The sequence below is a fragment of the Cervus canadensis genome, chromosome 3, assembly GCF_019320065.1.
Source record: "Cervus canadensis isolate Bull #8, Minnesota chromosome 3, ASM1932006v1, whole genome shotgun sequence".
Classification (NCBI taxonomy): Eukaryota; Metazoa; Chordata; class Mammalia; order Artiodactyla; family Cervidae; genus Cervus; species Cervus canadensis.
In genome coordinates, this window is record NC_057388.1 from 99,359,014 (window position 1) to 99,384,993 (window position 25,980).

A 25,980-nucleotide genomic window follows, 5' to 3' on the forward strand; every position below is an offset into this window, starting at 1 on the left:
CATTAGAAACAGCACTGCTGTAAACAATTCCATACTTGTCATCTGGTGACTGCACATGCAGTAGCTTTGTAACGCATGACCGGGCTGGGCTAATACACATTTCTCAGAATTCCCTTCTTTGTACGTTTGAGACGGGGAAGGGGAAGTGAAGCCATATTATGTTTCTGTGGGAAGGTCAGTGAGGGAGCTTCAGGTAAGCTGACACCTGTTGTTGCTTATCGTGTAGGCTCATCACACCCTGGTGGGGCAGGGGCACCAGGTCTGCTGCTGATGGATCTCCCTTCCCTGGACCCTCTTTCGGCTTCTGACTCACTCCCCAGGTACACGCTTAGTTCCACAAGGAAGGGCATCAGCGTCATCGGGTCAGGACACCACGTCATTAGAACTGGAGGCAATGACAGCCTGACTTATCGTTCCCACCCACTCTCATGAGCTGCAGCTTATTCTCCTTTTCCAATTTCTTCTGCCTTACTCAAGAGACCTCCAGCTCCGCAATCAGATACAAAGACAGCAGCCTTACACAGACTATCTACCCAGCTCCCACAAATGCACAAGTTCAATAAATCCCTTTATTTATCTCCAGTGGTTCTGTTTCTTTGACTAAACCTTGATTTTGACTGACACAATGTGCACACGTTTCTGTTGACAAAATCCCTGGGAGTGAAAGTCTTGTAAAAATGTTTGCATTGCTGCAAACTAAGAAAAAACTTCAATAATTCCCAAAGCAGTGTTTCCCAAAGCTAAGGGCTTCAGCAAATATACATATATATACAAAGGGATTTTTCAGGTTAAACAAAGACAGACATGTTCTTTTACTGCAGAACTTCTCAGAGCCTTTAATGCTATTCCGCATTATGAATATCTATGAGATCAATACCATGCTTAAAATTCCAAAATTATTCTGCTGATAAACCTATTTTTAAGTAGCATCTTAAGGGTTCAATCTTACAGAAGGCTCTTTTTTATAAAAGAAATACTAGTATGTAAGGGGCTGCAAGTTGACTCTTAGTACATATCACTCCACCTTTCTTATAGGGAATAAAACTTATTCTTAGCATGGCATATGGTCTTCCAAATGATGACTATGTTTCTCTGCACCTTCTTGTAAATAGGTATGGCTACACAAGCAAATTCTGGCTAATGGGATCTAGACAGAAATAAGGTGTGTCTTTCTAAAACATGCCTTAAAAGAAAGGCGCATGCTGCCCCCTTCTTCCATCCTATTGCCTGGCATGTGGATGTAGAGACAAGCCATCTTGCATCACACAGGTGAGGGCATCAGCCCACATATCACAGCGGGGATGATGGAGCGATAGCCAGCATGAGTCTAGGTCCCCGGATGACCTCATGGACCTGAGCCGGCACTCCAGCCCTGGACCACTGATCTCCTGTTAAGTGAAAGCTAAACTTTTATCTTGATTAAGTCACTGTTAATTTGGGTCTCTGGTATTCATCTTTCCTGGTGGCTCAGTGGTAAAGAATCTGCCTGCCAATGCAGAAGACATGGGTTCGATCCATGGGTTGGGAGATCCCCTGGAGAAGGAAATGGCAACCCACTCCAGTATTCTTGCCTGGGAAATCCCATGAACAGAGAAACCTGGCGGGCTACAGTCCATGGGGTCGCAAAAAGTCAGACATGAATGAGCGACTGAGCACGTACACTTCTGGTATTCATGGCCAAACATATATCTTAATATACGTTAGTACATATATTAATATAGCTTATACAGCTTAATACAGCTGATCTGAAGAATAAAGCCCCCAATTCCTCAGCCTAGCTCTCATAGCTTCTTTCCTATTCTTCTGTGCCTGGCCAACTCTCATACAGAAATTGAAAGAATCAGATGAAGGGAATGACACTCTGCTATTTTCATCCTTCACTGCCAGATGGATGCAAGCCCCTCTTGGTTGGGAAGGAAGGTCCATCACGGTCAGGCTGAATCACAGAATGGAGTGTGGACTCCAGGACACCACTCTGGGAACAGTTCTTTATCCCCCAGAAAGAACATTTCTGCTGACATACTCCTTGAATGAAAGGAAAGTAGATAAATCTACTATGGCCCTCATCCCAGCCTAATACAATCACTGTCTTAGATGTCTGTCTCCCCAGGAGACTGGACTTCTTAAAGGCAGGAACTCTGTTTGTTTATCTTTATGTCCCAACAGAGCACAGTGCTTAGCATATGACAGGATGAACATTAAAACAAAAACCCAGCTTTACTGAGGACAAGCGTGATTTTAAAAAGCTAGTGGTAATGATAGCGTGGTTTTTTAAAACGTTTTTGTTTTTTAACGTGGGACTGTTTTTAAAGTCTTTATTGAATATGTTACAATTTTGCTTCTGTTTTATGTTTTTGGTTTTTTGGTCGCAAGGCATGTGTGGTCTTAGCTCCCCAACCAGAGATTGAATCTGTACCCGCTGCACTGGAAGGTGACGTCTTATCCAATGAATCACGAGGGATGTCCTAGATATTGTAGTTAGGTAGAAAAATGCCCTTTTTCTCAGGACGTTTATACTGAAAGGAGTGAAGTCATGTCTGCATTTAGTTTCAAATGGTTGAGGAAAAGAGTTTATATCCGCATTTAGTAAGTTCTGATACAATGCTTCCTGAATTTGTGTCAGTTGATATATATTGAGAATAATGTGCCCACAGGGAATTTCACATCTGCTAATGCTAATAGATTCAATGTGATCTCAATGAAAACCCCAGTAAGCTGTTTGTGGATATTGACAAGTTAATTCTAAAGTTTACATGGAAAGGCACAAGGCTGAAATTAGCCAACATGATGCTGAAGAGAACTAACACTACCTGATTCTAAGACTGACTATAAAGCTACAGGAATCCAGAAATGTGGTATTGGCCCAAAAAGATCAATGGAAGACAACAGACAGCCCCAAAATATACCCACATGAATACAATCAACTGATCTTTGCCAAAGGAGCTAAGGTCATAAAATGGGAAAAAAGACAGTCTTTTCAAAAAGTGGTGTTAGAACAACTGGACATACATATGCAAAAAATGAATCCAGACACAGACCTTACACTTTACACAAAAATTAACTCAATGTGAATAGTATGCTTAAATGTAAAATGCAAAATTATAAAACTTCTAGAATATTGGATAAAATCTAGGTGACTTTGGGTTTAGCAATATTTTTAGATACAACACCAAAAGTATCATCCACGAAAAAAAAATTGGTTAGTTGTCCTTCATTAAAATTAAAAACTTCTCATCTGTGAAAGATGCTATTAAGAGAATAAAAAGACAAACTAATGATGGGGCAAAATATCTGCAAAAACATATCTGATAAAGGCTTAAATCCAAATACCCAAAGAACTCTTACAACTCAACAATAAGAAAACAACTCAATTTAAAAAATGGACAAAAGATCTAAATAGACCTCTCACCAAAGAAGATAGGCAGATGGCAAACACACACGTGAAAACCTGCTCAATAGCGCATCATCAAGGAACTGCCAATTAAAACAACAAGATCCTATTATACACATATTAGAATGGTCAAAGTCCAAGGGCTTCTTCCCTGGTGGCTCAGACTGTAAAGAATCCTACTGCAATGCAGGAGACCTGGGTTCAACCCCTGGCTTGGGAAGATCCCCTGGAGGAGGAAATGGCAGTCCACTCAGGTATTCTTGCCTGGAGAACCCCCATGGACAAAGGAGCCTGGCGGGCTACAGTTCTTGGGGTCGCAAAGAGTTGGACACGACTGAGTGACTAAGCATACACAGGATGGTCAAAATTCAAAACGCTGAAAACACCAAACACTGACGAGGATGCGGATCCACAGGAAACCTCGTCCACTGCTGGTGGGGGTGCAAAATGGTACAGCCACTTCAAACGACAGTTTGACAGTTTAGTTTACAAAATTAAAGCCAGCAACCATGCTCCTTTGTATTTATCCAATGAGTTGAAAACTTATGTCCACACAAAAGCCTGTACATTGATGTTTACAACAGTTTTACGTACAATTGCCAACAACTGGAAGCAACCAACATGTCCTTCAAAAAGGTGAATGGATTAAAAAACTGTGGGCTATCCATATGGAACACACTGCGCTGGGCTTAGTCACTCAATCGTGTCCAACTCTTTGCGACCCCATGAACCTTAGCCCGCCAGGCTCCTCTGTCCATGGGATTCTCCAGGCAAGAATACTGGAGTAGGTTGCCATGCCCTCCTCCAGGGGTTCTTCCCAACCCAGGAATCGAACCCAGATCTCCCACATTGCAGGCAGATTCTTAACCATCCGTGTCAACAAAACACTATTCAACAACAAAAGGAAATGAGCCATCAAGCCACACAAAGGCATGCAGGGAACTTCTTAAAAGCATATTGCTAAGTGAAAGAAGCCAGTCTGAAAAAGATATACTCTGTATAATCCTAACTATATGACATTTTGGAAAGGAAAAACGACATACAGTAAAAAAAAAAAAAAAGATCTGGGGGTAATCAGGGATGAATAACCAGAGCACAGAGGATTTTTAGGGCAGTAAAATTATTCTGTATGATACTGTTATGGTAGATAAACTAACACTGTGCATTTTTCAAAACCCATAGAAAGTACAACACAAAGAATGAACCCTAATGAAACTATGAACTTCAGTTGATAATAATGTATGAATATTGGTTCAACAATATGCACACACATATGTTCAACAAATATGCCACACTAATGCCAGATGTCAATAACAGGTAATGTAGATGGGTGGGTAAGGGAAGAAGGTATATGATATGGAAATTCTGTATTTTCTGCTTAATTTTCCTATAAACCTAAAACTGTTAAAAATAAAATGTATTAATTAAAAAAGCTAATAAATGAACTAACCTAGGTTAATTATCCTGGGGGTAGAAATGATATTGTGGTTAGGCAGGGTAATGGCCTTTTTCTTAGGAGATTTATACTTAAGTATTTAGAAATGAAATGCCATGATGCCTGCAAGTTACTTTCAAACAGTTCAGAAAAAAAGTAGATCTACACATCCTCAGTTCTGCTATAATGCTGGCTGAATTTGTTCCAAAGCAGTTGACATATTAACAGTTTGATCACAGAGAATTTGATGTGTGCTGATACATGATTTTGATCTCAAGGATTACAATGTACATACAGAAAACTGCACCCAGCTGCAGAAATACACAAGATGAATTCCAACACATCACTCAAACCCCTGCCTGCTACCTCGGTTCACCATGTGTATTCTGAGCCACATTTAACTCCTCTAGTGTTACGACCTTCTATCCAATTTCACAAAGCCCTTTTCCACTGCTTCATAATAACTCACAAGCTCCACCCTTCCAACAACCACCTTTGTAAGCAAACCACACATCTTTTTTTTTTAAAGTAGAGTGCCATATTTAAAGTAGTGATGTATTTCTTAACTATTTAATATATGTACAGCCATCCTACCACTTTTTATTACATTCCCATCTTTAAAGTGTTACTCACAAGGTTTTTAAGTGTTGTGCCCCTCACCCCACCTTCCCCACAAGCCCTGTGGTTTTTACTGCAGGATTTGCTTAGCACAGTGGTTTTTAGAAATGCATATTTCACATGGTGGAACTGACTTTACAAGGATAAAGCAAATATGGCAAAATGTCAACAAACGGGGAGTGAAGGGTATACCTAAGTGAGGGATATACAGGTTTTTAAATTTTCCTAAGGTGTAAAAAAATTCAACATATGAGAGGAAGACAAGATGACAGAGTAGAAGGACTTGAGCTTACCTCCTCTCACAAAAACACCAAAATCACAACTACCTGCTCAACAACTATCAACAAAAAAAAGACTGGAACCTATCAAAAAAGATACTCTATATCCAAAGACAAAAAAAAAGTCGCAACGAGATGCTCTTCCAAGGATAAACCAGGAAGAAATAGCAAATATGAACAGACTAATCACAAGTACTGAAATTGAAACTGTGATTTAAAAACTTCCAACACAGAAGTCCGAGCCAGTGACCGGCGGCGGAGAGCGGGTCTCAGCGGCCTCGAAAAATCCTGCAAAAATGTCTCTGTACCCATCTCTTGAAGACCTGAAGGTAGACAAAGTGATTCAGGCTCAGACTGCCTTTTCTGCAAACCCTGCCAACCCAGCGATTTTATCTGAAGCCTCTGCTCCCGTCTCGCAAGATGGAAATCTCTATCCTAAGCTATATCCGGAGCTCTCTCAGTACATGGGCCTGAGTTTAAATGAAGAAGAAATACGTGCAAATATGGCCTTGGTCCCTGGAGCACCAAGTCAGGGGCAGTTGGTGGCGCGGCCTTCCAGCGTGAATTACATGGTGGCCCCTGTCACTGGTGGTGACCCTGGGATCCGCAGAGCGGAGATTAAGCAAGGGATCCGAGAAGTCATCTTGTGTAAGGATCAAGACGGGAAGATCGGGCTCAGGCTGAAATCCATAGACAACGGTATATTTGTTCAGCTTGTCCAGGCCAATTCTCCGTCCTCCCTGGTGGGCCTGCGCTTTGGGGACCAGGTGCTGCAGATAAACGGCGAGAACTGTGCTGGCTGGAGCTCGGACCGCGCGCACAAGGTGCTCAAACAGGCTTTCGGAGAGAAGATCACCATGACCATCCGGGACAGGCCCTTTGAACGGACAATTACCATGCATAAGGACAGTACTGGACACGTCGGCTTTGTTTTTAAAAATGGAAAAATCACATCCATTGTGAAAGACAGTTCTGCAGCTAGAAACGGTCTTCTCACGGAACATAACATCTGTGAGGTCAATGGACAGAACGTCATCGGACTGAAGGACTCTCAAATCGCAGACATATTGTCCACAGCTGGAAATATAGTTACTATTACAATCATGCCTGCTTTTATCTTTGAACATATTATTAAGCGGATGGCACCAAGCATTATGAAAAGCTTGATGGATCACACCATTCCTGAGGTTTAGAAGTCACGGCACACTGGAAACTTGCCGGAAGTTCTCCCGTTTATGTCTTGGGCAACTGACCTTTCTATTATGCACATGAAGCTTTCTAGGAGCCAGCGAGCATATGCTGCATGAGGACTTCCTGTCTTACAGTAGGGCTGGGAATCTTACTGTTCGATCCAGTATATCTTGTTCAGACATCAAGATAGTTGTAGCCTTACCCTGGTTTTACAGTTGAAAAGACTTCACAGACTAGTTTCTTTTCTGGAAACCTGATGCTTTCACAAGCCTTGTGAGTAGGATGACTGCTACAGGCTCAGCTCTGTTAGAACCATCACCTTCACCTTGATATCGAGCAGTGCTTTAGTTCTGTGCTGTATTTGCATTTTTACTGTGTCACCATAGGCATTTAGAATTACTTTTCTTCAGTTCTTTGTGTAACACCAGCTTAGTAACACTGGTTTCATTCCATGTAAGCATTATTAGACAGTGTGTGTAGCTGCAAGAGACTTATCGATTGTCATTACATTTTATCTACCTTCACTTAATACGCTTGAACTGTCGCCTTAACTAAGTTAAGCATCTAGAATAAAAGCCAAAATGTAACAATTGCTGCCTTTCTAAACCCAGACGCAGTTCTGCATTCACCTGAGATGTACACTAGCCCCGTGCCGTCTGACAGTACATCCCGAGCTAGCAAGCTGCTGACTTGCATTTGAGATTTTCTAGTCCTTCCTTGTGTAGTGGGAACTTCTTTCTTCTAAAAGTAACTGATATCACTTTTTGAGAAATGAAGCACTATATATTTAATGTAAAAGTTCTTGTACTAAATAGAATGAACCTTGACTCCTCCTTTCATGTGTAGATTAAGTGGGCTAAGGCCTGATTGTGGCATTTACACAGTATGTAACCTCGCTGCCCCGCGACGGTCTCAGGACACTGTCCTGGTCTTGTGTTCCATTTCCTGCCTCCTCCCTGCTCACAGAATGACACGTTATCCTGATTTTTTTCTCTCTCTTTGGCTTATGCCTACTCTATTTTAATTAAAAATGTATAAATAAAAAAAAATAATAAAAAATAAAAAATAAAAACTTCCAACTACAGAAGTCCAAGGCTAATGACTTCACAGGTGAATTCTATCAAACATTTAGAGATGAGTTAACACCTATCCTTATGAAACTCTTCCAAAAAACTAAGGAGAAAGGAACAATCCCAAACTCATTCTATTAGGCCACCATCACCCTGATACCAAAACCAGGCAAAACCAACACAAAAAAAGAAAATTACAGGCCAACATAACTGATGAATACAAATGCAAAAACCTTCAACAAAATACTAGCAAACCAAATCCAACAATACATTAAAAAGATCATACACCATGATCAAGTGGGATTTATCCCAAGAATGCAAGGATTTTTCAATATCCACAAAACAATTATTGTGATATACCACATTAACAAACTGAAGAATAAAAACCATATGATCATCTCAATAGATGCAGAAAAAGCTTTTGACAAAATTCAACACCAGTTTATGAATTAAAAAAAAAAAAAAAACTCTCTCCAGAAAGTAGACACAGAGGGAACCTACCTCAACATAATAAAGGCCATAAATGACAAACCCACAGCTAACATCATACTCAATGGTGAAAACATGAAAGCATTTCCTCTAAGATCAGGAACAAGACATGGATGTCTACTCTTGCCACTTTAATTCAACATAGCTTTGGAAGTCCTAGCCATGGCAAACAGGAAAAAAAGAAATAAAAGGAATCCAAACTGGAAAAGAAGTTAAACTGTCACTGTTTTCAAATGACATGATACCATACATGGAAGATCCTAAAGATGCTAGTAATACCAGAAAACTACTAGAGTTCATCAACAAATTCAGTAAGGTTACAAGATACAAAACTAATACAGAAATTTCCTGCATTTCTATACACTAACAACAAAAGATTAGAAAGAGAAAATAAGGAAATAATTCCACTTACAATTGCATCAAAAAAATAAAATACCTAGGAATAAACCTACCTGAGGGAAAAGATCTGTACTCTAAAACACTGTAAGATGCTAATGAAAGAAACTTAAGATAACACAAGCAGATGCAAAGATATGCCATGTTCTTGGATTGGAAGAATCAACACTATTAGGATGCTTATACTATCTAAGGCAATCTATAGATTCAATATAATCCCTATCAAATTACCAATGGCATTTTTCAACAAACAAGCTTTTTTTTTTTTAAATTTGTATGAAAATACAGAAGGCCCTGAATAGCCAAAGCAATCCTGAGAAAGACAAATGGAGCTGGCTCCCTGACTTTAAACCACAAAGCTATGCTAATAAAACAGTATGGTACTGGCACAAACACAGAAACATACATCAATGGAACAGGAAGCCCAGAAATAAACCCACACACCTATGGTCAATTAATCTAGGACAAAGAAGGCAAGAAGGTACAATGGAGAAAAAGCAGTCTCTTCAATAAGTGGTGCTGGGAAAACTGGCCAGCTACATGTTAGAACATTCTCTAACAACATACACAAAAATAAACTCAAAATTGATTAAAGACCTACAGGTAAGGCCAGATACTATAAAACTCTTAGAGGAAAACATAGGCAGAACACTCTTTGACATAAATTACAGTAATATCTTTTTGGATCCACCTCTGAGAGTAATGAAAGTAAAAACAAAAATAAACAAATGGAACCTAATTAAACCTAAAAAGCTTTTGCACAGCAAGGGAATCATAAACAAACTGAAAAGAGAACCCACACAATGGGAGAAAATATTTGCAAACAAAGTGACTGACAAGGAATTAATCTCCAAAATACACAAACAGCTCATGCAACTCAACATTAAAAAACCCAACAGCCCAATCAAGAAGTGGGTGCTCAGTTGCTCAGTCATGTCTGACTCTTTGCTACCCATGAACTGCAGCCTGCCAGACTCCTCTGTCCATGGGATTTTCCAGGCAAGAACTGTAGAGTGGGTTTCCATTTCCTTCTCCAAAGAAGTGGGTGGAAGATCTAACTATGCATTTCTCCAAAGAAGATCTACAGATGGCCAATAGGCATACAAAAAGATGCTCAAGATCACTAATCATTAGAGAAATGCATATCAAAACTACAATGAGGCACCACCTCACATCAGTCAGAATGGCCAACATCAAAAAGTCTACAAATAAATGCTGGAGAGGGTGTGGAGAAAAAGGAACCCTTCTATATTGTTGACAAGAAGGTAAACTGGTACATCCATGATGGACAACAGTATGTGTGAAAGTCACTCAGTCATGTCTGACTCTTTGTGACCCCATGGACTGAAGACTATACAGTCCATGGAATTCTCCAGGCCAGAATACAGGAGTGGTAGCCTTTCCCTTCTCCAGGGGATCTTCCCAACCCAGGGATCGAACCCAGGTCTTCCGCATTGCAGGCAGATTCTTTACCAGCTGAGCCACACGGGAAGCATGGACAACAGTATAGAGGTTCCTTAAAAAATACCTACCATATGATCTAGCAATCCGAGTTCTGGGCATGTATCTGGAGAAAACTATAATTCAAAAAGATACATGCACACCAATGTTCACTGTAGCCCTATTTACTATTTACAATAGCCAAGACAACCCAAATGTCCACAGACAGATGAATGGCTAAAGAAGGTGTGGTATGTATCAATAGATACAATTAAATATTAGTCATAAAAAAGAATGAAATAATGCCACTTGCTGCAACATGAATGGACCTAGAGATTATCACACCAAGTGGATTAAGTCAGAGAAAGACAAATGCCATATATTTGTATGTGGTATCTAAGAAGATGATACAAATGAACTTATTTACAAAACAGAGACAGACTCACAGACTTTGAAAACAAATTTATGGTACCAAAGGGGAAAGGTGAGGAGGTAAGATAAATTAGGAGTTAGGTATTAACATATACAAACTACTATGTATAAAACAATCAATAGGGACCTACTGTATAGCACAGGGAACTCAATATTCTATAATAACCTATATGAGGAAAGAATCTGAAAAAGAATGGATATATGTATATGCATAACAGAAACACTTTGCTGTACATCTGAAACAACACTGCAAATCAACTATACCCCAGTACAAAAGAAAAATTAAAAAACATATCCTATGAATAAAGGATCATAACTGAAATAACAGAGGTGGGGAAAACCATAAGCTAAGCATAAAGGACTCTGCAAAAACAAAAAACAATTGAGACAATGAGTTATATTTAGGGGGATGAAGCAGCATGATGGCTAAAGGTCATTCTTTAACAGAAAGAAAATACGATGCTCAAAAATTAGAAACCCATTTATATAAGAAACTTGTACAGGCCTAAAGGAAAGTGATTTTGCAAAAATAACAATCCTGTGGTGAGCCATGCAGGGCCAGAAAAAACCTCACACAGAATGCTACCTACCGCAGGCTCAGCCCTCACGTGCAAAGCCACTCGGTTTTCCAAATCTCCTCACCACACTTCAGGAACCCACCCAGGGAGGTGAGGCCTGGCAGGACTGAACAGAAGGACTGATCCCAGGGCTAAGCAATCAAAGAGAGGGGGCGATCAACATGAATAGGTGCCTTATTTCCCAACTTGCTCTCCTTCCATCCCCAAGTCCCCCCTTGCCTTGGGCCCATCACAGGTACCCACGGGCCCTGCCTAGGCTCCAGCTGCTAAGACAACTTCTGTGGAGGGATGGACATAACAGCACGAAGAACAGACATGGCAATCTGCTTTGTGTACCTTCAGCCAGTCATTCAATAAATATTGGTGGAACATAACTTGGCAGCCTGCTGCCAGATGCTAGGCTGGGGCCAAGGAACTTGCACTAACAGATTACTGAGTTGGCAGCTCACTTAACCCAGGGAAGCTAGAGGACAATGCTGAGCCTGGTTGTGGATGCAGAGACGGTCTGAACCTCATGGCCTGGTGGGCTGGGGCCTCCCAGGGCTCATGTTTCATAAGCTCCTGCGCTAGGTGAGATGTACTCTGTCTTATCTCCTACAAACAGGGCTGCCTCTATCTTCTCTTTCGGTCAAAATGTGGAGTGACCATCCCTCGCCCCAGCATATTTGGACTTCATCAACCACCATTTCTCCAGAGGGAAGAGACATCAGCTGCCACTGTTGCTGCCTCTGAGAAAGCTGATCTCAAAAAACCGAAAGCGGAGAAAGCAATGGTCTTGAACCAAAACAATCTCTTTCTAATGGGAAATACATGACTTTCCTTCCTCCTCTTCTCCCTTCTTGCTGGGCAGTCCCCAACCAACAATTTCCTCCCGAGCTCTTGATTTCATAATCAGTGGCTGACTCAAAGGTCCTATTGACCTTTGACCTCAAGCGGGGAGCTCTGTACCAATTCTCCCCTCTCAGAAGAAATGTGCCTTGATTTTCAGTCTTTCCTTCAGCTTCCACCCATCAGCATACACATTCCTGGCCCTCATTCCAGTCCAGAGGTACAAAGAAATCCCGTCTCAGGAAAAAAAGGCAAGAATCCAGGAGTGCTCATGGTCCCCACTTCTGCAGTAGGCCCCCAATCCCAAATGGACGAAACCTCAGAAGTTTACAGTGTTCGGATTCTAACACCAGCAATGTCAACAGCCCATATCATTCGACTGGGTCTTACGTAGCTTTGAATTGTCATAACATCACCTAGGATAAGAGTCTATCAGAGCCAAGGAAGAAAGAGTCAGGATAAAGAAACCTGAGGCAGGAAGAAATTAATCCTGGTGATTTCAAGTCAGCCATATGCCCATCCATGGCTGAATTCCAATGCATTAATTTTACATGGAAGAAACTTTCCATTTCACGAACACCGTATCGTTTTGCACCAGGCAGTGGTGTGGTGTGATGTGGGAAGGACCACAGACATTGGATGCAGGCAGAGCCAGCTTGCCTCTGGGCTCTGCCCCCACCGCTGATCTGTGACTTAAGATGACCTCACGGCCCCGTGCCTCTGTCTGCCTCATGACTGCGAATGCTGCTGAAGGGATCAGATAATTCCTGGTCCACGGTGGGCACTTGGTAAACGGTGGGTGTTATGACTTCCCCTCCTACTCGAGTCTCCACCAGCTTTCAAGAGAAGAAACAGAAGTCACAGCAGATGGTCACCAACTGACTTTTCCCTGAAAACCGCAAGTAGGTGAATCACCAACAGCCTGGGAAAGAGTCTGCCAATATGGGAACTAAAGAAATCTACCAGTTGTAATCCACTGACTTCTGATCGAAAGTAGAGAAAAGGCCATGGCCAAATTACATCACTAGAAGAGGCTTGCTTGCTTTGGCTATCAGGAGCAGCCTTCTCTTGGCCTCTATGAGCCGGCCATCCTTAGGACTGCTCTTCCTGTTTCAAAACTGCACTCCAAATTTTCCACTCTCATTCTCCTCTGTCACTTTCCCACCAGTGGCTGGAGCCATTTATTATTTGCACGAGTCAGATGACCTGGGCAGCCCAAGTTATGCCTCAGACGCTACCCCTCAGACACACACACACACACACACGAACTTCCCCTGGACACGGCAGGTGTGCTACCCCTCAGCCACACACACACACACACACACACACACACACGAACTTCCCCTGGACACGGCAGGTGTGCTACCCCTCAGCCACACACACACACACACACACGAACTTCCCCTGGACACGGCAGGTGTGCTACCCCTCAGCCACACACACACACACACACACGAACTTCCCCTGGACACGGCAGGTGTGCTACCCCTCAGCCACACACACACACACACACACACACACACACGAACTTCCCCTGGACACGGCAGGTGTGCTACCCCTCAGCCACACACACACACACACACACACACACGAACTTCCCCTGGACACAGCAGGTGTGCTACCCCTCAGCCACACACACACACACACACACGAACTTCCCCTGGACACCCACAAAATAACTCTGTGGAAAATGGAGCTGTTGAAAGTGGATCTCTTATAAACAAACAGTCCAGCAAAGCTGAATCACAGGTATCATCCACCATAGGTTCAAAGCTCTACCTGCCTCAGGCCCATACACAAGCCCTCAGCTGCACGGCGAGACTGCTATGTCACCTTCATAGAGAGGGTTGGGGAGGGGGGAGGCTGATTTCCAAGCATGACCTTACCTTTTCCCTTAATTAGGCAGAGGAAGAAAATTTAGTTCCTAGAGACCCAAAGAACAGAGTCAAAGCTCTAAATGATGGGTTGGACACAATAAAAAAGCAATATTCTGGCTGCCAATCTCTCCCACCCAGCTCGCAGAGTCAGCATCTGGGCCTGCTTTCAATAGCAGCTTTGTAGCCCAGATGGCCGGCACCACCACCATCCCAGGGACTCCCTGCTCCAGATAAAGACTGAGTGTGTCAGCGAGTGAGTGTGTGTGAGAGAGACAAAGAGGAGGCAGCTAGAGTGCATGTCAGAGACAGGGAGCCTCTACCTCTCCTGACCCTGAAGCCCTGGTCCTCACATCATCTACGGACCCAACAACCATAATCTTCAAACTGAAGCTCCAATGAAAGTAACATTCTTTATGCCCCCATCCTCTTCTCTGATTCTTCCTATAGATGCTCAACCCCAAACCTGTATCCAAAAGTATATACTCTCTTATTCCCACATAGCAGTCTGAGAATCACTGAGCATTCTCTGTCCAAGAGAGTGTGTGTGTGTGTGTGTAACCAGAGTCCCCTCCTCCCTCTCATCTGTCCAAGTGTATGTGTGTGTGTGTTTGCCCACGTGTAACCAGGGTCCACTCCTCCCTCTGATTCCCTTTCAGCACACAGACCACTCAGGCCCTGACAGATGACCCACAGGGGTAGATTCTCTCCTGCCCATCCCCTCTTGTACTCTCGCAGGCACATGCACCAACGTGTTGTTACCTGCAGCAGGAGGGAAGATGAATGAAATACCCACGGCCTGGGCAGTAAGCGCCTGGGGAAGTCTGGGGACAAGGGAGGAAGCTCTGAGGGGAGGATGCTGAGGACACAGTGGGAGACATGGGGCGCAGATGGGCAGTCATAGAGACGACAGTTCCTCCTATGTAAGAACTTCTGTGATATGTTCTGATTTGGGTAAGGAAGCCAGTATTCACTTTACTACTTTGGGCATCATAGGTTTAGGAAGGCAAAAGTCTTGGTGGACCAAGATTAAACAGCAATACAGAGCAGACCTGCCTCCATAGCAGGATAAAGGTTGAGACACTCAACTAAAAGTGGGAGACAGAAGCCTGGCCCCAGTGACGTCGGCCACTCCCCGGGCATCCGAGGGCCCAAGCGTCACCTCTTCAGACCGAGACTCCCCCAACCCTCACACAAGGGACCAGCCACAGGCTCTCTGAGGCCCTCACCCCAGTGTTGACCTTTGTGGTCCCGGAAACCCCACAAGCATTCATTCATCCCATCTTTTACTTTTAGGTGCTTCATCACACAATTTTTACTCAATACAGATACTATCAGAATTTTCTTCTTCTTTTTTTTCTTTTTAAAGAAAGTAAAGTGCCATTTGGAACTAGGAAGACGAGGAAAGAGAATTATGGGCAGGAAACAGCAGCTTTCCAAAAAAACAAAACCAAAACCATCAATCATAATTAAAAACACACTCTGTCTCCTGCCCACCCAACTCCTTCCCATCCTTTCCCCTCTCTGCACACAGTTAAGACAAAAAGCTACCAGGGCAGATGTTCAGGTCATGTTGTATATACTTTAAAGACAACCAGACTCACAGCCACCTATTTATCAGCTAGTTAATATTTCCAAATTAATCATCTTTGTTCTGTTTGCTCATGTATAAATGGGGTATAAATGATCATCCAATTAGAATGGTGGTGAGAATGAAATGTAAAACGCCTACACAAAGCAAGTGTCCAAATGCCTGTTAAATCCCTTCTTTCTACACTAATCTTAATCTGAAAGCCATTACAAATACACATTCGTGTACCTGTCTGCACACACAAATACTTACACACATACCCACAAAACCACGTCACCAGCTGTGACTAACGAGGTAGGGGGCGGGGCCCAGCTCTGAGGTGCTTTTCAGTATGATTAACTCCACCTGTGGTTAGCCCAGAAGTTTCTTTTTTTTCCTCATCTTCCCCTCTCATCTCTACCACCAGTGTGACCACTGCTAAGTCAGACCCTGTGAATGCTCCCTCTCCATTTCTTCTAGTTACTCGTAAACGCTTTTCAGAAAGAATCTGATGCGCACATCTATTTACTGCAGGAATAAGGAATATTATGAGTTACAAAATAGTATGTTTTTCTTTAGCGATAAAGGTTACTTCAGTCAAAAAAGAACAGTTTTCCTGTCTGGGAGTCCCAACCATATGTCAGTTAAGCAGCCGATGTGGTGAACATTAAAAAACAAAAAATAGAAAATGACAGTATGTACTACATGTAAAAGGGATTAATTCTGTTTGATGAAACTTCAATTTCAGTTACATATGTATGTATGGAGCAAACTGATTGGTATGTACAATGAATTTCATATGTTGGGTCACAGTCAAAAAAGTTTGAAAGCCACAGGGAAGGGGCCAAGGAATCGCCAGGAGTCAGAAAGGTCTAGTCTCCCCACAGCTGTTCCTATTTCTTCCTGGGCCTTGCTGGGTTCTAATCCTGCCCATCTTCTGACATCCCAAGATCCTCACCCCTTTTCCGTTTCCTTTCACTCCATCGCACCCTATCAAGTTATTCAGAAAGGTTTCTACAGCTCATCCTTGGAGGACCAGTTAGGGAACTCGAGGAAAAAGCTGACAGTCCACGTAATTAGACACTCCACATTCCAGCAACTTCAGTGGACTGAGAACAGAAAGGCACATCTGGGTTTTCTTAACCCCAGTTCCATGGACAGAGGAGCCTGGCAGGCTCAGGTCCGTGGGGTTGCGAAGAGTCCTACACCACTGAGCGACTAACACTTTTCAGACCCATGAGCTCTCCTCTCTCCACTCCTGGGAGCAGAGCCTTTCCCCGACCACCTGAGGCTCTCCGAGGGAGGTATTAGCGACTGAACAACAAGTTAACGCCTTCACTTTTGAACCCCAGGAATTCGCTCACCAGTAAAACGCACACTTCCTTACCCGATGGTTAGGCTAAGGATTAGGCGAGATCACCCTTTAACTCTCCGAACACACCCGCAAAGAGCCTACCGAGGAGGTTTCTCTTTTAATCCGTCTCCAGCTTAATCCCTCCGTGCCATCCCTTAATGCTCCAGGCGTTAATTCCTCAAAATCAGGCCGTCAGAGAGACTGAACTTGGGCGCTCACAAAGTTACCAGGCGGAGAGGGATGGGGAGCGAGGGCGGGAAGCAGAGAACCTGGAGGCTTAGGACGGTCTGTTTCCGAAGGAATTCACCTGGAGGGGTGGAGGGGCGTTCCTCCTCTTCACAGGAGAAACCGATTAGCCGAGCCCGAAAAGAAAACAAAAGCTAGCGTGCCCGTGGCCACGAACAGGATCCTCTATCACCCGAGAAGTGCAAACAAGACTGTGGGGACTGGGGCGCCAGCTGGGGACCCGCCGGGAGGCGGGACGGAACGGGAGAGGGGGCCCGGGGGCGCAGGGAACAAAGCCCCACGCCCCCACCCCGCTGAGGCACCCCTGCCCTCCCCGGCGGGGCCCCGGCCGGCGGGGAGAGGGGTGCAGGTGTGCGGGTGCGCGCGCAGCGAGCCCTTCCCCCGCCGTCCCCGAGGCCAGGTTGGGGGGCGACCCTCGCCCCGGTCCCGGGGCGGCTCTCACCCGAGCGGGGATCGAAGGTGACCACGAACACGGCCACCACCTGGTCCTCCTCCACGTCGCCCAGCTCGAGGCGCCCCGGTTGCCGCAGCTCCTCGGGCTCCCGCCTCCTCGGCGGCTCCGCGGCCGCCCAGCCGCCCCCACCGCCGCCCCAGCCCCGGCCTCCAGCCTGCGGGACCGGGGCCCGCGGCGGGGAGACGGCGGGGCCCTCGGCCCAGCGCAGCAGCGGCGCCGCGTCTCCGCGCTCCACCATGGCGAGGCGAGGCGCGGCGCGGCGGCGAGGAGGAGCCGCGGGCGGCGAGGGGCGGGCGCAGGGGCGGGCTGCGGGAACTCCCCTCGCCGGGCGGGCTGCCGGCCGCCGCCGTCGCCGCCGCCGCCCGGGCCTCCGCGCACCCGCTGCGCCGCCGCCGCCGCCCCAGGCCGGCACCTGCCCCGGCCGCCCCGCCCCGCCCCGCGCCCAGCGCCCAGCGCCCTCCCACCCCGCTCGGCTGAGTGCGGATCCCGCCCGAGGAGGCGTCCTCTCTACCGGCTTCGCGGAACTGCGTGCCGGGTTTGAGATTTCACGGATGCATCTGCGCGCTCCGAGATGGGGAAAAGTGCGGTGACCGGGACGCGCAGCCACTTGCATCTGTCTACCTGTGCCTTCTCACCTAGGATTCCGTGGGATGACCGTACCACCGTGAATTGTTACTCGCCACCATTAATTTGAAAGTCCCTGGACATGCAGACCGTGAGAGATAGGTGTTACATAACCCCCGAAGTGCGGCCAGAGCTCCCGCCGTGCTGCGAGTGAAGCCGAAAAGGGGAGGCGCGGCTGCCCGCGTTGTTTGCACTTGGGATGTGGCCTGATCCCCTGAAGCCGTGGGCTTTGGTGTCCGGCCTGGAGCAGTTGTGTGTGTATCACCCTGTCGGTGTGCCCTTGAATAGGCTGGAGAGTGCCTGACGCTGGTCTTCCTGGACCCTGCTTGGGGCGCCATCCATTGCAGTGACTTAGTCTCTACAGAGAGTGGTGGATGGTCACTTACTTGCCCTTGGAGGAGAGGGGGAGGTGCGGGGGGCGGGGGAGAGATTGAACTAAATAATCGCCATGAGGAAAGCAGTCCCTATTCTTTAGGGTAGAATACTGCCTGGATTCTGTCTTGTTCTGAATTTTGGTCTGGAAGCAGCAGCCTTGGGTTATCACTGATGATCTCCTTGGGAAGAGGGTTTAGATCGTGTTATCACTGCCCTTCTGGCTCATAAATATGACCCTTCATCAACACCCCCGGGGTAACAACTAGTAAACAAATCCACTGGGTCCTGAGGGCAAGCAAAAACCCCGGGCTGTCCTGAAGCCTGAACAAGTTTCTGGCTTCTGGGTGTCTGAACAAGTCTCTCTCCTCATCTCATTCTTTCTCGTTATTTTAATGACTATTCCTATTTTTCCCACCTCCTCTGATGACATAACCACCAGATTTACCCCAAGGGTTTAGGCATTCAAAATGTTACTTCTAAATAGAAAATGGGGGTTCATAGAATATCTTTAATCCATTCCCAAAGCCATCAGCTTTAGTCTGACTTTCTTATTTCCCCCCTGGAGGGACTTCCTTATTCTGTTATTTTGTGTGGACTCACCCCACCCAGAATCCCCTAGTTTTAATACCCTCAAGTTGTGTATATATACCAGGAAATAAACTCATAATCTCCATCCCAGTTGATTTTCTGTATAAACAGAAAACCAAAATGTTCACACCCTAAATCCAGCAGCTTTTCCAATCTTCATTTAAGCAGGAGGTCTAGCTCACCAGCCATCATGTCCTTCTTAAGACCTGTGAGTGCTCAGTCACGTCTGACTTTTTGCGACCCCATGGGCTGTAGTCTGCCAGGCTCCTCTGTCCATGGGATTTCCCAGGCAAGAATACTGGAGTGGGTTGCCATTTCCTTCTCCAGGGGATCTTCCCCACCCAGGGATCGAACCTGCATCTCCTGCATTGGTTCTTTACCACTGAGCCACCAGGGAAGCCCTGCATAATGGGTGCTCAACAAATATTTGTCAACTAAGTAAATGAATGGAAATAGAGACTTAAGCCTCTGTACAACTTGCCCCTCCCACCAGGCTTAATCTAATATCTTGCACATAGAACTCAAAAATCTTAATGATGCTGATGACACCCTGCTTAATACATTCACAGTATGAAAGAGGCTCTGTACCTGACCTTCAGATTTATCTTTTCTGTGTCTATTGAATTTCACAAGATGATAGGAAGGGAACTAATTGAACTTAGCTATTGGAATAGAACTGCTGAGAAACTAGTGTTAAAGACAAGAAGAAATAAAGATCTGTCACATTCAGAGACCTGAGGATAATGTTAAATTTATTTTATTTTCTGGTGACGCCACGTAGCATCGTTGTCACTGTTCAGCCTCTAAGTCATGTCCGACTCTTTATGACTCCATGGATTACAGCATGCCAGGCTTCCTTGTCCTTCACTATCTCCTGGAGTTTGCTCAAGCTCATGTCCATTGAGTCGGTGATGCCATTCACCCATTTCATCTTCTGTCACCCCCTTCTCCTCTTGCCCTTAATCTTTCCCAACATCAGGGTCTTCTCTAATAAGTTGGCTTCCCACATCAGGTAGCCAAGTATTGGAGCTTCAGCTTCAGCATCAGTCCTTCCAATGAATATTCAGGGTTAATTTCCTTTAGGATTGACTGGTTTGATCTCCTGCTGTCCAAGGGACTCTTAAGAGTCTTCTCTAGCACTACAGTTTGAAAGCATCAATCCTTTGGCACTCAGCCACACAGCATACAAAATCTTCATTCCCTAACCAGGGACTGAAGCCACACCCTCTGCAGTGGAAACATGGAGTCTTAGTCACTAGACCACCAGGGAAGTCCCAATGTTAAATTTTTTAATGAGTTCCCCTAGAATCCCACATATCTCAAATTTTAAATGAAATTACTTTACTTTTCCAAATACCAATATGCCTACATTATGTAAAACACATTACATAAAACGTATCTATATTACATATTTATAATATATAAAAATACAATGTCTATAAGATACATTAAAGTATTTTTGCTTTATCATCTTACCACTGAGTTGGCCCCTGTTAAGATTTTGTTTAGTCTATCTCATCAATTGTAGGGTGCAAAATTTTTCACTTGTTAGGATTGCTATGGTGGCTCATAAATGCTGCCAGCCCCGCTGAGGTCTAAGTCTCACAGGGGAGATGTGTGTCTGTTTTTGCAGCCATCTGAGGCAACATCGACCTGAGTTGATGCTCTGAGTTAAATTGCTCTGAGTTAAATTATCTGCTGGAGGTTCTTTGGACCATGCTGGTAGTGTGAATTCAAAATGCAAGCTAATGCAAGCCCTACCTTATAATTCTTAGGTGAGATATTTTTTTTTTCTTCTCTGCACCCAATGACAAAGTTGAGACAAGCAAGCTCCCTTGCCCAGGCTTCTCTACATGGGAGGTTTATTTGTCAAAGCCATGTAGACAATATCATATTAGACTCAGCATCATGGGCATTTCTTTATTCTCAGTGGTATGTGAAAATAACAGTATAATAATGGTATATCTTAAATGATAGATTTAGATTTTTTCTTCCTGAGTGTTTACATGTTGAAATCATACTGTATATTAATTTTGTATTCTTTTTTCCCTTATTATCAAACTGTGAATAATTTGCCATTCTATTAGAAACTTTATGCACATCATTTTAATGGTTCCCCTTGTATGCTTTCTGAAAATTTATTTACCCATTCTCATTGTTGGACAATCAAGCTTTTCCCTTTTTTACTGTGGCTGAATTTCACTCTGAACTCACACTAAGTACCTATTCTATGCCAAGTCCTGCTGTGCAGAAAACAGACATCCCTTCCCATCACACTTTCAGCCTAGCAGGCAAGGCAGCTATCAGGAGAAAAATGAAATCTGGAATGAGGGATGACAAACAGGGCAAGAACAATCGGTCACTCAGGCTGCTGACTTATGACAGATTGCCAGAGGTGGCAATACCGGGTTAAGGTGCATCCATGTTTTGATTGTACTGCCAAATTGTTGAGTCACAAGTGTACAAGGGCCTCAATCTCACTTCCCTCTCATCCCAATTAGATAGTGCCATTTAAAATCTTTTCTTTTTTGCCAGTTGTCAGATGGCCATCATATTTTAAATTAATCTTTTGTGACTGAATCTAATCATGGTTTTGAAATAAATGTTGGTGACTTGTGGTTCCTCTTCAGAGTAGTGTCAGAAGACACTGTCTGAAGAATTGTTATCAGCTGGCATGGGTTCTTTATGCAGCAAGAATATTAATCTTGTATGTATGTTATTAATGTAGAATATACATATATGTATATGTATGCACATGTGCTGTGTGCTCAGTCCCTCAGTGTGTCCATCTCTTTGCGACCCCGTGGACTGTAGCCCGCCAGGCTCCTCTGTCCATGGGATTCTCCAGGCAAGAATACTGGAGTGGCTTGCCATTTCCTATTCCAGGGGATTTTCCCAACCAAGGGATCAAACCTGCATTTCTTGTGTCTCCTGAATTACCACTGAACCATCTGGGAAACCATATATGTAAATTTACATGTAAATTTCTATTTCTAGGAGAGGTAGTCTTCTTTCTTTACTCATTTTTTTTAAAAAGTCATCAGCTATTTCTTTGACAATCATTTTTTCCATGTGAAATTCAAAATCATTTTATCTAGTTTCCAAAAAACTACGAGTTGTTTTCAGGTCAAACTGCCTGAGAACTGACCCCTAAATAATGCAGGTCTGAACCACATGAGTCCACATATATGTGGACTTTTTTCACAGTAAATACTATCCATGGTTGGTTGAAAGCGCAAGTGGAGAACGGTGGATACAGAGTCATCTCAGGCACAGAGAGCCGAGTCTAAGTTACAAGCAGATTTTCACCTTTGCAGAGTGGGGAGCCCCAACCCTTGCACTGTTCAAGGGTAATCTGGACATATGTACTGGAGAAGGGTCAACATCTTTCTATAACTAAGCCACTTTATTCTGACATTAAGAGAGATTGGTGAAGGCAGGGCAATAGGTTGCCCTGCCTCCATCCTCAGTCTGAATAATTAGTTGTCTGGGGCAAATGCTACTGGTTCAGAGAGGAGTCCAGATCATGGGACAAGCTGAGGTGTAATGGGCTGAGATTTAGAATGTGAATGGAGGAGACCCATTTATGTCACACATTAGCTCACACAGCGGGAACATTAGCCCTGTCTGCACTGAATCACCTGTGCAGCAGGCCCTTGGCATGACCCAAGTTGAAAGCATGGTAAATCTCATACTGCAGAGGCTGAGTTCTGGTTGAGCCAAAAACGGTGTAAGGATTAATATAGAATATATGTTCAAAATTACTACATTGTTTAAAATCAACACATCCCTCCCTTTTAGCCCTCTCACATTGGCAGTGGAATTGGAAATGAAACATCTGAAACCTCATAAAAGGTACTCATTCTGCAGTAGTGTCCATCACGTGGATACTCAGAACACATGGTGTGCGCCTTGAGTCACCGTGGGTGCCGTGTGCCAAGCCTTATTCCAGATAATGGAAAAACAGCATCAGGCAAGAGTTAAGTCCTGTCCTCGTGGAATTTAGATTCTATTAGGGATGGGATGGGGGAGGCAACTTTTTTAATGAACTGTTGAATATATAATATATGATGTAGTGGTAAGTGCTATGAAGAAACATAAAACAGGGTAGGGGACCAGAGAGTGGGTGATGGGGTTGTTGGGAAAGACCTCAATGGTAAGTGACCTGTAAGCAGACACCTGGAGGAAGCGATGGGGTGAGTGAGACGTGTGGGGAAGGTTTTGGTGTGTGGAGGGACAGTGAGGAGACCAGAGCGGGATGTGGAGGTGGGGGCGGGTGGCAGGAATCAGACGTTGTGGGGTGGACCCTACGGCCCCGGGGTCCTCATACAGGGGCCGGCTCTATGTTCTAAGTGAAATGGGTGGCCCTGGAGGATCTGAGTGCAGGATCCTCTTAAAAAGCCCTTTTTGGCTGCTGGGTGGAGAAGGGGCAGGGGGATGCAGAAGATGCTACTTCAGTAGGAGGAGGCTGAGAGAACTGCAAGAAATTCTCAGAGACTGGGTGCATGGTTGCAGAGAAAGAGAGTACTCAGTGATCACTCACAGATTTCTGATGTTCCATTCACCAAGAAATGAAAAAATGTGGAAGGAATGGGTATGATTGGAAAGATTATTAGTTTGGCTTTGGACACATTGAGGCTGAGATGCCTGTTAGACCGCCAGAGAGAGATCTGATGAACTAACTGCAAGTCTGATGTTCAACAGAGAGGTCTGTGATGCAGAGGTAAATTTCAAGGTCACCTGCTAACCAAGAGGTTTTAAAGTTATGGGCTGAGAATGATATTCCAAGGAAGAGAGTGGACACAGAAAAGTGTGGGGGAGTGAGCTCAGGGACCTCCAGAGTTCAGAGGTCAGGAGATGAAAAGGAGTGGGCAAAGTGATGCAAGCATGTTCTGGACAGGTTTAAATTCGTCTATCTATCTCTCTATATACATGTGTATATATATATATATATATATGCATATGTATACATGTATATTCATTTACTTGCTGAAATTTTTAGGTATTATTTTAAATATTTTCATAAGTAGATATCTATCAGTTCAGTTCAGTTTAGTTGCTCAGTCGTGTCTGACTCAGCGACCCCATGAACCGCAGCACGTCAGGCCTCCCTGTCCATCACCAACTCCGGGAGTTTACCCAAACTCATGTCCATTGAGTCAGTGATGCCATCCAACCATCTCATCCTCTGTCATCCCCTTCTCCTCCTGCCCTCAATCTTTCCCAGCATCAGGGTCTTTTCAAATGAGTCAGTTCTTCACATCAGGTGGCCAAAGTATTGGCAGTTTCAGCTTCACATCAGTCCTTCCAATGAACCCCAGGACTGATCTCCTTTAGGATGGACGGTTGGACTCTTGCAGTCCAAGGGACTCTCAAGTGTCTTCTCCAACACCACAGTTCAAAAGCATCAATTCTTCAGCACTCAGCTTTCTTTATAGTCCAACTCTCACATCCATACATGACCACTGGAAAAACCATAGCCTTGACTAGACAGATGTTTGTGGACAAAGTAATGTCTCTGCTTTTTAATATGCTGTCTAGGTTGGTCATAACTTTCCTTCCAAGGAGTAAGCGTCTTTTAATTTCATGGCTGCAATCACCATCTGCAGTGATATCTATGGCAAAGATTAAATAATTAAATTGCACAGAGGATGTATAATGAGCAGCAATTTCCTTCCCCTCCAATTCCCCCTTCCCCATGCTCTCTTCTGAGAGACTAATACTTTTAAGTTTCTGTCTTCAGAGTTTCTGCTGGTTACCTCCTGTGGAAGAGCTTAAATTCCTAATCACACTTCAAAAAAATCATTAAAAGTTCACTTTGCCTCATTCTATGAAGGCAAAGCTTCAGTGTGGGGATCTTGTCGTTGGATCAGAAGTATGAAGAAATGACTGAGAATGTTCAGGCAAATTTCTTGGGACTTCCTGAGAGAGAGAGAGTGAGTCAAGAATGAGGCACAACAGAGAGAGACCTTCAGTCAGTTCAGCTGCTCAGTCATGTCCGACTCTTTGCAACCCCATGGACTGCAGCATGCCAGACTTCCGTGTCCATCACCAACTCCAGGAGCTTATTCAAACTCACGTCCATTGAGTCGGTGATGCCATCCAACCATCTCATCCTCTATTTTCTCCTTTTCCTCTCTCCTTCAATCTTTCCCAACATCAGGGTCTTTTCCAATGAGTCAGTTCTTCACATCAGGTGGCCAAAGTATTGCAGTTTCAGCTTCAGCATCAGTCCTTCCAATGAATATTCAGGACTGATCTCCCTTAGGATGGACTGGTTGGATCTCCTTGCAGTCCAAGGGACTCTCAAGAGTCTTCTCCAACACAGTTCAAACAGTTGTTTGAACTTCTCCAAACAGTTCAAAAGCATCAGTTCTTCAGCACTCAGCTTTCTTTATACTCCAACTCTCACATCCATACATGACTACTGGAAAAATCATAGCTTTGACTAGATGGACCTTTGTTAGAATGAGTCTTTTTCATCCCTAATAATTTCTTCCCTTTAAAGTAGTGAGTGTGAATGTGTTCATGTATGTGAGAAAGAGACACAGCCAGAGAGAACCTCATCTCTGTGGCTGCAGGGCTGACCTTGGACTTGGTCACCTAGGCAATGCTGCTGTAATTGTAGAGATCCTGGGGATGGTCAAATGCCACATAAATTCTGCCAACTGTGGCCCATAGAGTAAAGATCAGTCTAATCAATCTATATCATTTTAAACTCTCTGCTCCTTAAAGTATGGGCAGTATAC

General features: G+C 44.4%; 2 protein-coding genes across 3 annotated transcripts in view; one reads left to right on the forward strand and one right to left on the reverse strand.

The window, feature by feature from the left end:
• Positions 1 to 18,374, reverse strand: part of DENND11 (DENN domain containing 11) — a 51,923-nt gene extending 33,549 nt beyond the window's left edge. Inside the window, exon 1 of one of the 2 annotated variants that reach the window (XM_043463895.1) lies at positions 18,280 to 18,374. Coding sequence is in view for 1 of the 2 variants with exons in the window: in XM_043463894.1 (XP_043319829.1) it covers positions 17,633 to 17,882 (250 nt within the window). In the remaining variant the exon portion in view is untranslated. Of the gene's footprint in view, positions 1 to 17,632; positions 17,913 to 18,279 lie in introns of those variants that run through there. The other variant, XM_043463894.1, reaches the window with a different exon arrangement.
• LOC122438732 (syntenin-1) lies at positions 5,957 to 7,962 on the forward strand. Its single transcript, XM_043463896.1, has one exon. The coding sequence runs from the start codon at positions 6,019 to 6,021 to the stop codon at positions 6,913 to 6,915; it is 897 nt and encodes a 298-aa protein (XP_043319831.1). The 5' UTR covers positions 5,957 to 6,018; the 3' UTR covers positions 6,916 to 7,962.
• Positions 18,375 to 25,980: the final 7,606 nt, after the last annotated feature.

Excerpts from the sequence above, each read along its gene's own strand:
- LOC122438732 (XM_043463896.1), top strand. The coding sequence starts at position 6,019 with ATGTCTCTGTACCCATCTCTTGAAGACCTGAAGGTAGACAAAGTGATT.